General features: G+C 43.3%; 1 protein-coding gene across 2 annotated transcripts in view; it reads left to right on the top strand.

The window, feature by feature from the left end:
* Positions 1-13,367, top strand: part of LOC126185108 (monocarboxylate transporter 3) — a 432,092-nt gene that overhangs the window by 257,346 nt on the left and 161,379 nt on the right. For both annotated transcript variants that reach the window (XM_049927915.1, XM_049927916.1), the window contains exon 2: positions 4,536-4,842. In XM_049927915.1, coding sequence (XP_049783872.1) covers positions 4,536-4,842 — 307 coding nt within the window. The remainder of the gene's footprint in view (positions 1-4,535; positions 4,843-13,367) is intronic.

Below are 13,367 nucleotides of genomic sequence, written 5' to 3'. Positions count from 1 at the left end.
CTCGGGCATGGATGTGTGTGATGTCCATAGGTTAGTTAGGTTTAAGTAGTTCTAAGTTCTAGGGGACTGATGACCTCAGATGTTAAGTCCCATAGTGCTCAGAGCCATTTTTTGAACCACGATTCAGATTGGTATTTTTAAAATTAACAAATCACTGCAAGAGGTGAATGAAGTGTCAAGAGGAAATAATCCGCGGATCCACTGAGTCAACAAATCACGCCTTTTATCCCTCCTCAAAAGTGGAAGTGAACCTCATATACAGGGGACAATGTGGAAAGTCCTCGCTGTTGTCCTACAGATGGCGGTTTCCAATTGCCTTCTTTCAGTTTGTCGAGATGCAAGATTAACAAAGTATGTATCTGTCTCGTGTGAATGGCTGTGTTGTATTTGTGTTTGTATGGATGATTATGGAATAAAAGATAGGGAGAAAACATCAACGTCCGGTCATACCCCTTTTAATGGCAACAAGAGTATCACTGAACTTAACGCTCTCTACCATCCACAACGTTAAATGTTCGCCTTCCATGAAACAATGCAAACACGTGTGGAATTTAATCCAGACGTTGCACTTATTCTGCTGTACGTTTCCAATTAGGAGGTGCCTGAAGAAACATGCCGATCCTACACCTACATACATACTCCGAAAGCCACCATACGGTGCATAGCGGAAGGTACCCTGTACCAATCCGAGTCATTCGCTTTCCTGTTCCACGCGTAAATGGAACGGGGAGAAAACGGCCGTCTATTCGCTTCCGTACGAGCCATAATTCCTCTTATCATATCCTCGCGGTCCTTTGGCGAAATATACTTTGTCGGTAGTAGAATCGTTCTGCAATCAGTCGAAAATGCCGGTTCTCTAAGTTTTCTCAATAGCGTTTCGTGAAAAGCACGTTGTCTTCCCTCCAGGAATTCCTATTTGATGTTATGGAGCATCTCCGTAATAAGAGCGTGTTGATGGAACCTACCGGTAACATATCTAGCAGCACGCATCTGAATCATTTCGCCGGCCGCGGTGGTCTCGCGGTTCTAGGCGCGCAGTCCGGAACCGTGCGACTGCTACGGTCGCAGGTTCGAATCCTGCCTCGGGCATGGATGTGTGTGATGTCCTTAGGTTAGTTAGGTTTAAGTAGTTCTAATTTCTAGGGGACTGATGACTACAGCTGTTAAGTCCCATAGTGCTCAGAGCCATTTCTGAATCATCATCTCTCTTTAATACGTCGTGGTGAGGATCCCAAACACTCGAGTACTACTCAAGAATGGGCCCCAGAGAATTCTGTACGTGCTCCCCTTTTAGAGATGAGCTACACTTCCCTAGAATTCTTCCAATAAACCGAAGACGACCATTAGCCTTCCCTACTACCGAAGTTGCGTGCTCGTTCCGTTTCATATCGCTTTGCTACGTTACGCCTAGGTATTTAATCGAAGTGACGTAGTCACCATTAACACTGTATTCGAACATTAGAGGATTGTTTTTACCACTCATTTGCATTAACTTTCATTTTTCTACATTTCAAACAGGTTGCCATTAATCACACCAAATAGTTCTGTTGAAATCAGCCTATATCGTCCTATAGTCACCCAATGACGACACTTTCCCGCACACTACAGCGCCATCAACAAACAATCTCATCTATTCTTCACATGATTGATGTATAGGGAGAGAAAAAGAGCAATCGTGGCACACTTCCCTAGGGACTCCTGCCTCATAAAAAGCTAACTACGCCATTTTAATAACAACTTTTTACGGAAAGACCTTGGAAGACAGCATTTCCGTAGCAATCTTTTTCGAATTAAAAAGCAATATTGTCTTCATCTGAATAAAATTATGTATTATATTTCACCCCCATAGTGCTATTTTTTCATTTAGCAATCGTATGCACAGAAATATCATTTTCAAATTTTTATCAATTACGTTGACGCACAATCGTCGATTTGTAAACGCAGCGGTGGCTTTAGTTAGCTCTTCAACGGTCGAACGAGGTCGCATCGCCACAGCTTCCACCTTCTCATAAATCTAAAGCCGCTTCTATAGCGAATTTTGCTGCTCGAACTGTTCCAGGAAGTACTTTGCTTTGCGGTAGTCTTGAAGGGCGCCCTTGACGAACAAGATAAGCAAACTGCTGCATCAGAAACTCCTACGACGGTTCTCCCACACAGGTCATTCGATACCACGCAGTGCGAAGCTAATTTGTTGCGAAGCGGCATCTTTTGAGGAGCGTTCCTCTCCTCCACGCTACCGAATGCGGTGGCGCGCTCCTCGAGGAGCGGGGTTCGAATACATGTTTCCCGTGGTTTCCATAAATCGATGAAGGTAACGCCGAAATGGTTCCTTAGGAGAACCTGGCTGATTTATTTTCCCGTTCTTGCTTTATCGGAACTTCATCTCTGTCTCTAACGGCTCTGCAGTCGTCGGGACATTAGTTGGTTACGTTCCTCGCTTGTAATTTTCATGACTCTACTGACAAGAAACGTTTGTCCTTAGGTTTTCAATTTATTTGTGAACAGTGTCTTTTAAAGATATTTGAATACAGAAGTCCTATGCAGAGTTAGTATTTAATTCCTTCACGATGATTTTCTGAATGATTATTTCCGATGGCGTAGAGATGTAGACAAAGACGGAATAAGGCACTCCAATAGCAAGTGGAGCTCGTCAAGTGGAAATGTTTCAAATGGCTCTCAGCACTATGCGACTTAACTTCTGAGGTCATCAGTCGCCTAGAACTTATAACTAATTAAACCTAACTAACCTAAGGACATCACACACATCCATGCCCGAGGCAGGATTCGAACCTGCGACCGCAGCGGTCGCTCGGCTCCAGACTGAAGCGCCTAGAACCGCACGGCCACTCCGGCCGGCAGTGGAAATGTTTCCGTCCTCACTTTGGGAGTTGATAACTTCACAAGACTGAATATTTATGAGGTTCTCTCTGTTGAAATATGAGCTGCTCTTACGGTTTACCGTGCATCGAGCGAAACAGGGAGGTCAGCTAGACTCGGATCGAACTCTCCGGGCGGATTTCGTCCATTGGAAAAAAGGATTTGGAGAGGGAAAAAGATATTCCGTGTGGTTAGAGTTGGACAGTACTTATAGAGATGACGGTTACTGTTGGTTCGAATAGTGGGAAGATAGAACGTAATGAGGAGTTCTGGTGTGTCAGCAGGGCCTTAGTAGCTATCAAGAGGACAATGGATTGGGAATTATGAAGAGGGAAGGTGGTGCTCTGATCTGGAGTGGGATAGGTAAGGAAGAGTACCGTATAACGGAGAAATACCTGGGCTCATTTCATCTACATCTACATCTACATCCATACTCCGCAAGCCACCTGACGGTGTGTGGCGGAGGGTACCTTGAGTACCTCTGTCGGTTTTCCCTTCTATTTCAGTCTCGTATTGTTCGTGGAAAGAAGGATTGTCGGTATGCCTCTGTGTGGGCTCCAATCTCTCTGATTTTATTCTCAGGTTCTCTTCGCGAGGTATTCGTAGGAGGGAGCAATATACTGTTTGACTCCTCGGTGAAGGTATGTTATCGAGACTTCAACAAAAGCCCGTACCGAGCTACTGAGCGTCTCTCCTGCAGAGTCTTCGACTGGAGTTTTGTCTATAATCTCCGTAACGCTTTCGCGATAACTAAATGATCCTGTAACGATGCGCGCTGCTCTCCGTTGGATCTTCTCTATCTCTTCTAGCAACACTATCTGGTACGGATCCCACACTGGTGAGTACTATTCAAGCAGTGGGCGAACAAGCGTACTGTAACCCACTTCCTTTGTTTTGGGATTGCATTTCCTTAGGATTCTTCCAATGAATCTCAGTCTGGCATCTGCTTTCCCGACGATCAACTTTATATGATCAGTCCATTTTAAATCACTCGTAATGCCTACTCCCAGATAATTTATGGAATTAACTGCTTCCAGTTGCTGACCTGCTATATTGTAGCTAAATGACAAGGGATCTTTCTTTCTATGTATCTTCTGGGAGAGCGATTCGGATGAAGTTGCGTTGGGATAGAATATGGAGTGTGCGAAGGTGTAGGGATGGCCGGATAAGTTGGTATAGATGCAGCAGCCCACAAGGATTAACGATAAAAGGGGACGCAATGGGGTTATTGGAATCTAGTTTTCGGATAGTGCAGAATATGCAGAGGTTTTCATTGTAGGTGACGAGTGGTGAGAATTTGATAAATCAGTAGAGGATCCACGTGGGAGGAAGTAAACAGACGCGGAACGCAAGACTGGGTACACTTAGCTCAAGGATTTGGTGAGAATGACAGCGCTCGGGTGGAGCGGATATCGAGGCGAGGCGACAGAGAGGATCGAAGTTCTGTAGGCGAGTGATGCAGTGGAGTTTGCAATCCCACGTTAGTAGCTCGATTCTGTTGTGTGCTTTCTGTTGTGTGCTTTCTGTTGTATCGGATCGCGTTCTTTTAATTTTCTCCAAGTATATGAAAAATGTATAAAATTACGCGAATTTGTCTGGTTGTGATGTTTATACGTGGATTGGACTGAAGATAAGTGTATTTTTGGTGTTTGTTGCAGACGGAGAGCCAGTGCTCGTGCTCGGAGCGCGCGCAGGAGAGCGCCCGGCTGACGGCGCAGGACGACGACGGCTCGCCCGGCGACGAGGACGCGCTCAGCTTCTGCGAGTACCACGACGTGCCGCCCCCGCCCGACGGCGGCTACGGCTGGGTCATCGTCTTCGCCTCCTTCATGTGCAACATGATCGTCGACGGCATCGCCTACACGTTCGGCATCTTCCTGGGCGAGTTCGTCAACTACTACGGGGAGGGCAAGGGCAAGACGGCGTGGGTCGGCTCGCTGCTCTCCGGCATGTACCTCAGCGCCGGTAAGTCGGCCGCGTTCCGCGTTCGCTCGTTCGCCGCGCTGTCGCTGCGTGTTTTCGTACCATGTCGTTGTCTGTCGGAACGCTTCGACGTCAGAAGCCGAGCTAAGTCAAACTCCTCAGGAGATGAGCGTTGGGAACAGATTCGATCTAGAGAAGCAGCTAAAAGCACTTAATAAATTAAGTCTTCCGTACAGATAGCGTATCAATTACACCCTGTGATCGAAAGTATCCGGACACCCCCAAAAACGTACGTTTTTCATATTAGGTGCACTGTGCTGCCACCTGCTGCCTGGTACTCCGTATCAGCGACCTCAGTAATCATTAGACATCGCGAGAGAGCAGAATGGGGCGCTCCGCGGAACTCACGGACTTCGAACGTGGTCAGGTTATTGGGTGTCACTTACGTCATACGTCTGTACGCGAGATTTCCACACTCCCAATCATCCTTAGGTCCACTGTTTACGATGTGATAATGAAATGGTAACGTGAAGGGACACGTAGAGCACGAAAGCGTATAGGCCGACCTCGTCTTTGACTGACAGAGACCGCCGGTAGTTGAAGAGGATAGTGAAACGTCCCCTTAGAAAAATTTATGAATGACTGTGCTGATAAACTTCTTACATTATCTGATTTTCAAACAGCTGAGCAGAACTGAACGTACTCAGACATTTCGCTCTTTACCTATTCTGATCAACACTAAACTGACACACTATATTTTTAACGCAACGAAATCTGACTTTCAAAAATCCCTACAAAAGAATGACCCTGACTAACAATAACCTATACCTTTCACGAATCACTTACCTCACAAAAATCTTCGTTACTCAACCTACTGCAATACAGCGTGCACAAATACTGCCAGCTGAATAAAAGATTCTAACTACTGAAGGCACTAACTACTGATAGGCATACTTAGCAAATGAAAGATTTCGATAGAGAACAAACAATGTATATACATTAATAGTGTTCAAAAGTCATATATTATGACTTTTGAACACTGACTGGATGTCATGAACTGATATATATTATATCAGTTCATGACATCCAGTCTTACAAATTTACTGTCTCTCATGGACACACGTCCAGATCATCCGCTCTCCAAACCCCGCCATTTCTCTCCCTATATCCACCACTGCTGGCGGCTCACCTCCAACTGCGCAACGCTACGCGCTGTTAACATCCAACTGCCCAACACTACAACAGCAAATTCCAACAATGCAAACCAGCCACAGACTGCACGCAGCACAGCCAGTGATTTCCATACAGAGCGCTACGTGGCGTTACCCACATAAAAACCTAAACAGCCTACTTACAATAGTAATGGGTAATAGGCAGACATCTATCAAGACCATCACACAGGCATTCCAAACTGCATCAGGATTTACGGCAAGTAATATGACAGTTAGGCGGGAGGTGAGAAAACTTGGATTTCATGGTCGAGCGGCTGTTCATAAGCCACACGGAGCGTAAACATTGGACGATTGAACAGTGGAAAAACGTTGTGTCGAGCGACGAATCACGGTACACAGTGTGGCGATTCGATTGCAGGGTGTGGGTATGACGAATGCCCGGTGAACGTCATCTGCCAGCGTGTATAGTGCCAACAGTAAAATTCGGAAGCGGTGGTATTATGGTGTGGTCGTGTTTTTCATGGAGGGGGCTTGCTCCCCATGTTGTTTTGCGTGGCACTATCACAGCACAGGCCTACATTGATGTTTTAAGGACCTACTTGCTTCCCACTGTTGAAGAGCAATTCGGGGATGGCGACTGCATCTTTCAACACGATCGAGACTTCTCATAATCCACGGCCTGTGGCGGAGTGGTTACACGACAATAACATCACTGTAGTCCTGACCTAAATTCAATAGAAAACCAATAGGATGTTTTGGAACGCCGACTTCGTGCCCTCACCGACCGACATCGATACCTCTCGTCAGTGCCGCACTCCGTGAAGAATGGGCTGCCATTCCCCATGAAACCTTCCAACACTAGATTGAACGTAAGCTTGCGAGAGTGGAAGCCGTCATCGAGGCTAAGGGTGGGCCAACACCATCTTGAATTCCAGCATTGCCGATGGAGGGCGCCACGAAATTGCAAGTCAGTTTCAGCCGGGTGTCCGGGTAGTTTTGATCACATAGTGTAGGTTGCCTTCAGAGTTACTATATCCCCATATTAGGCTATCATATATAACCGCTCACTCGACGAAGGATCCGTGCCAGAAGAGTGGGAAGTTCCACAGGTCACACCAATATTCAAGAGACGAAGTAGGAGTAATCCACTGAATTACATACTCACATCACTGACGTCGATTTGCAGTAGGATTTTGGAACATATAATGTGTTTTAACGTTATTAATTACCTCGATAGTAACGATCTGTTGATAGTCAGCGCGGATTCACAAATATCGTTCTTTTGAAACACAACTAGCGCTCTATTCCTACGAAGTAATGAGTATTATCGACAAGGAATCTCAAATTTATTCCATATATCTAGATTTCCAAAAGGCTTTTGACACCATTCCTCAGTAAAGACTTCTAATCGAACTGCGTGCCTATGGAGTATCGCTTCCGTTGTGCGACTGGATTCGTGATTTGTTGTCAGAAAGGCCACATTACACAGTAATCAACGGAAAATCATCGAGTAAAACAGAAGTGATATCTGGGGTTCTCCAATTAAGTGTTACAGGTCCTCTGCTGTTCCTAAATTATATAAAAGATTTAGGAGACAATCTGAACAGCTCTGTTACCTTGTTCGCAGATGATGCTGTCATTTACCGTCTAGTAAATTCCCCACAAGACCTAATCCAGTTGCAAAATTACTTAGACACGATATTTGTATGTTGCGAAAAGTGGCAACTGTCCCTTAATGAGCAAGTGTGAGTTCATCCACATGAGTACCAAAAGAAGTCCGTTACAATTAGTTTACACGATATATAACACAGTTTGACTAAATATCTAGAAATTACAATTACGGACAACTTAATCCGCGACTATCACACAGATAATGTTGTGGGAAAGGCAAACCGAAGACTACGTTTTATTGACAGGACACTTAGAAGATGCATACAGGTCTACTAAAGAGACTGCCTACACTACACTCGTTCATCCTCAGCCAGAGTATTGCTTTGCTTACCAGACAGGGTTCACGGAGGACATCGAGAAAGGTTAAAGAAGGGCAGTTCGTTTTGTGTTATCGCGAAATAGAGGGTAGACTGTCACGGATATGATAAGCGAGCTGGGGGTGGCAATACTTTAAAACAATTACGTCTTTCGTAATCTTTTCACGAAATTTCAATCACCAACTCTCTCCTCCGAAAGCAAAAATATTTTATTGTCGCCAACTTACATAGGGACAAATTATCATCAAAAAAAAAAAAAAATAAATAAAAGAAATCGGAGCTCGTACAGAAAAAATTACGTGTTCATTTTTCCCGTTTGCCCTTAGAGGGTGGAACGATAGAGAAACAGTCTGAAGGTAGTTCAAATAACTATTCCAGGCATTTACGTGTGAACTGTAAAGTACTAATGTCCCAGTCGAAGAGGTTTCCCGTTGCCTTTCTCTGACTTGCTAAGGACCGACACGGATACATCTATTGGTGTGTGCGTGATTGCATTGAGTGCTTGTACAACGTAGCGTTGTATTTTATGAATGAAGAGAGGAGGTAGAAAGAAACCAGGTTTGGAACTAAACCGGGACATAGGCAATTCATCCTTGGGCAGTAAGTAACTGCCAGTTGACCCTCGACGAAAATAAATGTAACGTATTCTGCACAAACATGCGAAGAGATACATCATTCTTCGATTGTAAGTATTTGAAACTGCTACAAGCGTAAAATACGTAGGAATACACGTCTGGAGCCACCAACAGTGGAAAGACCTCATACGGATATCTGATGCCAGGTTCAGATTCGCTGGAAGAATCCTAAAGAAATATTAATTCAACCACGAAAGAAATTCCTTTCAAAATATATGCTCGACAGATACATGAGGATTGCTCGGCAGTCTTGGACCCTTACCAGGTGGTATTAATACAATAGTTTGTGTGAAAATTGTAACATCCGAAAGGAATGGTTTGAATCATTCCAAAGTCGAAGAAAGTATAGAATAGTGGACTCATAGTAAGTACTCAAGACTGCAGAGAGATGGCATTCACTTAGGTCCTCTAGTGCACTATTTCGTGTGACCAGACAGGTCAATGTTACGCCCCGTTAAATCGGTGTAGAGTTGTTAAACTAAGTGGAAACGTGAAAGCTAGCGCCGCCATGGATCATGGACGACAAAGGGAACAATATAAGTATGTGAATGAGTTCAGATGGGCAGAGCGATTGGTCTTCGTGAAACAGGTGCGTCCTACAGTGATACTGAGCCTCGTAATGGCACGCTACTACGACAGTAATACGTGTGTGGAAGAGGATAGGATGGTACACAGCCACGAGCGGGTACTGGACCGCACAATGTGACGACAGCACGGAATGACCGCTAAGGTACTGTGCTGAAGCACTACAACGGGTGTGGACGCCTTCACTGGAGTGCTGAGTGGCAAAATGTAGTGTTTTACGACGATTCTCGCTTCAATTTGCCCTAAAGCAACGGCCGCGTGCGCCTTAGACGCTACCGTAATTAAAGCAACCGCGTACACTGCATTGTTGAGCGGCGTGGTGTCTCAACGACGGTGGCGACTGTGTGTATTTGTTTCTGGCAACAAAGTTTCCGTGTGAAAACAATGACGAAACGTACTTTCTGAACGTTCAGCGTAGAAGAGATGCACAAGATGAACAAAGTGTGCACGTTTCACCACAGGTTAGTTTCGCAAGCGTGAGAGCGTTAGAGGAGTGCTTAAAAAACTCTAGACTCTAGACAGAGGCGTTGTATAGCATGGAGAAGTTTACTATTAAATGACCGAGAGCCTACTCTCCAAGAAGTGTCGTGTAATACATCACTCTTCCACGTAAAATGACAACGACGAGCGAAGAAAACAAATTAGAGCTCATAGGAAGGTTTACCGATAGTCGTTCTCCCCGCTCATCATTCCCAGATGAGATGGGGAAGGGGGGAGGTGTGGGAGGGATGAGTATAGGTTTCCGGTGTTCGACCTCAACTTTACATACGATGCACTCAACCAAACGTTACTCTTCCAGAAACTCAGTAACGAAGTATGAGACTACCACTTTGTCAGGATAGTTGAGTCTCTCTTACGTAACAGATTATTTTACGTCGTTCTCATTAAAAAAGAAAAGAGCCGATGGTGAAACGAAAGCAATGAACTGGTCCAGGGTGCTTTTGGCTCCCTCCATTTATAACCTATACATTAATGACCAGCATACACATAATCATAGTAGGCATTTTCTATGCGCAGATGACCTGCCAATCACAGCTCAGAGGACAACATAAAGCAGAAGTAGGAGAAAGAACTCAAAGACATGTCATAATATTGTCAAAATAACTTCCTTACACCGAATCCTTCAAAGACTCAAGTAAGCGCTTTCCACCTACGATCTCTGCAAACAAACCGAAAGCTCACTATTTCCTCAAACTATTCCACATTGGAACAAACAAGCAAACCAACCCACCTGAGAGTGGCGTTGGATACGTCTCCGACATCCAGACATCATTGTGAAAAGATTCTTCAGGTGGTCTCCAGAAATAATAGTTTGCGAAAATTCGTAAACAGCAAATGGGGAGCAAAACCTACTATCCTGAGAACGACAGCGCAAGCACTATGCTGCTCTGAGGCTGAATAACCCTCTCCAGTATGGACCAGATTAGCCCACGTGAAGAACGTCAAAAAAAGCCGTAATGAAACATGTCGAATAACAACGGGGTGTATACCAGCCCTGATTTAAAAAAAATGATCGAAGTTCCGCTCTTCATAAGCATAAATTGACTCACCTAAATGTTTAAAAGTACTGGCAAATTTTCTACGTACTGCTACCTTGTGGAGGTCCAGAAAAAAGTTGAAGGCCCACGGCCTGCTTGCCTTCCCGGACTGAGAATTCAAACGAAAGTGCGTTCAAGTAGCCAGGTATTGCAGTGTTCAAGAGTTCAACTGTGCCAGTGCCCACGATTGGCAGCTTCTGTTGTATTTATACGCACGCTGTCCCCTCTTCTGGTACAGCATCAATTGTGACTTTTCAAAATATGAAATGAGCACGATCGAGTGTTGGTGCTATAAATTATACGTGGATGGATTTGCATTTTCACGTCCGTCATTTTGGATCTTGCAAATTATTACACATCTATAGACTCTAATTAAAGCAATAAAAACGGATTAAACTAATGCGTGCGAAACAAAAAGGCTATTAAAAGTGTTAGAACTATAGTACCTGCAAATGTGACATCTGTATTTGGCGCAGCTTTTTATTCTCTACACATTAGTGCTTTCAGTACCTACATAACATGCACGAATTTCGAATGACATCTTCTTTATCCATTTCATTATATATAAGCACTATTTTATAACTACGTGTATATTTTGGGCTAGTAGGATGATACGGATCACTAGTGGGTGTATCACGATACGTGTACATCATGTAATTTGGGTGTACTGTCTTAATTTGTGAATTGTGCATTATTAATTTCTACATCCGTAGTCAAACTGACAGCATCAAGAAATTTACATGACATAATGTACAAGGGTATCTTTGCTTTCAAACAGTATCTCTTGTCTCTTTGGATTTGACTGTTTCAGTGAATTAGTGTATTTTATCGAAATTATGCATTCCGAAAACAGCTGTAACTTCCGTACTTTTTATCGTTAACGATTGGATGAAAAGTTTATCTTCTTCATCTCAACAATATGCTAAGTTTGATGTATTATAGAATATGAGTTGTGTTATTTCTTTTTTTCAATTTAACCCAAAGCGTTGGCGTAAGCTTATTAGATCGTTTAGGCAAAACTTTCGCCAGTTCCTAAAAACGCTGCCTGCCTCACGCCAACCTTTTACTTGCCTGAGCGTATCCCTGCCTTCAGTCTTCGCTTTAGGCCACGCTTCTTGTTGCCACACACAGCTACCACCGGTACAAACAAGAAGAGAATGAAAGCATTTGAAACGTGATGCAACGGAAGAATGTTACGATTACATGGGTAGCTTGAGTAATTGATGAAGAGGTACTGAATGGAATAACAGGCAAAACAAATTTATGGCCATTTTAACTAAAATAAGGAGTAGGTTGATAGGGTACATCATTCTAAGGTACCAAGGAATTGTTAATTTGGTAATGGAGAGAAGAGTGAGGCATAAAAATTATAGAGGAAATCCATAGCTTGACAACACTAAGCTGTTTCAGATGAATGTGGATTGCTGCAGCTAATGAAACCAATCTTCATACTGAAAACCACAACACTGCAACAACGTCCATCGTTACGACCGAGAACGATTTCTTTTTTTTTAATTTATTTATGCGTTTATTTCCCTTGGCAGGATTAGGGCCTTCAAGTCATGTGTTACATCTTACGAGACATCCATGATGTGTCAATATTACAATTTGTATAGTACATGAGTAATAAGACTATATAATGATAATAATAATAGTAATGTTAATGAACATATGGAATTTAAGAAATGTCAGTCTTACTGACATTGTACTAAGCAAGTTGCTCATTACATTCTTGTCAAATTTGAGTAATGGCATTAGAATGAGTCAATGTGGAGAAAAAGTCGCAGATCGAGAAATAATAGGGTAAAATTAGCAGATGAGATTGAAAGAAGAAAACAGAAATATGAAGGGCTGAGAAAAATACAGGCAGTTCACAGTGAGACAGAGATTCTGGTTCCCCGTTGGGCAATAAGAAAACAATTGGGGTCTACCAAGAGGGAAATTGCACCGACGAAGATAGATAATCTCCCTTTAAATGTATCGTCTTACTGGATAAGGCGCTGGTTACAAGATGATTTCTTCAGCATTCGTATGGCTGAAAGGGAGAAGAAAATGGAGAAATATTTAGTGTTATGCAAAGGTACAATCAAGACGAACGACGTACCCGATCTGGTATTACATTTATGGAATGATGATATGCGAGGAGACGTATTTAGAAAACCAGCGACGAAGACATCGATGAAGTAAACATAGCGTGTAGTGACCACTTTGCCTATCCGGTCGCATCCACCCTAACTGAGAATAGGAAGCACTGATATGATCAAACAACCGAATCTTAAATATCTTCGGCAAGCATTTGTAACTAGTCGTAGTTCGGATTATCTCTGGTTTTCACTTTTTGCAGCGTGTTCATCAACATCGCAGTAATAAACATTTGACAAAACAAAAATTGGATTAAATTTTGTTTAATTTGAGGTGTAAATATTTTTCTGGATTTTTGAAGGATCAGCAGGATGTCTAGAAATTCACGGAAGCACTAACTTACCCTATATCGACTGTAAAATTCATGCGAGGAATTGGAAATCAGAACTATCTGTGATACTCCGTCGTTGTTTTAAATGGTTTCCAACTGAAACGTCTTTCTTAAATTAAAATTTTATTCTGCGCCGTTTTTGCAACGAAAACTCTCTAATACATTCGTCAGTGTCA

Source organism: Schistocerca cancellata, chromosome 4, assembly GCF_023864275.1.
Source record: "Schistocerca cancellata isolate TAMUIC-IGC-003103 chromosome 4, iqSchCanc2.1, whole genome shotgun sequence".
NCBI classification, from domain to species: domain Eukaryota; kingdom Metazoa; phylum Arthropoda; class Insecta; order Orthoptera; family Acrididae; genus Schistocerca; species Schistocerca cancellata.
The sequence above is the reverse complement of the archived record's forward strand: the minus strand, read 5'-3'. Positions and strand labels throughout refer to the sequence as shown.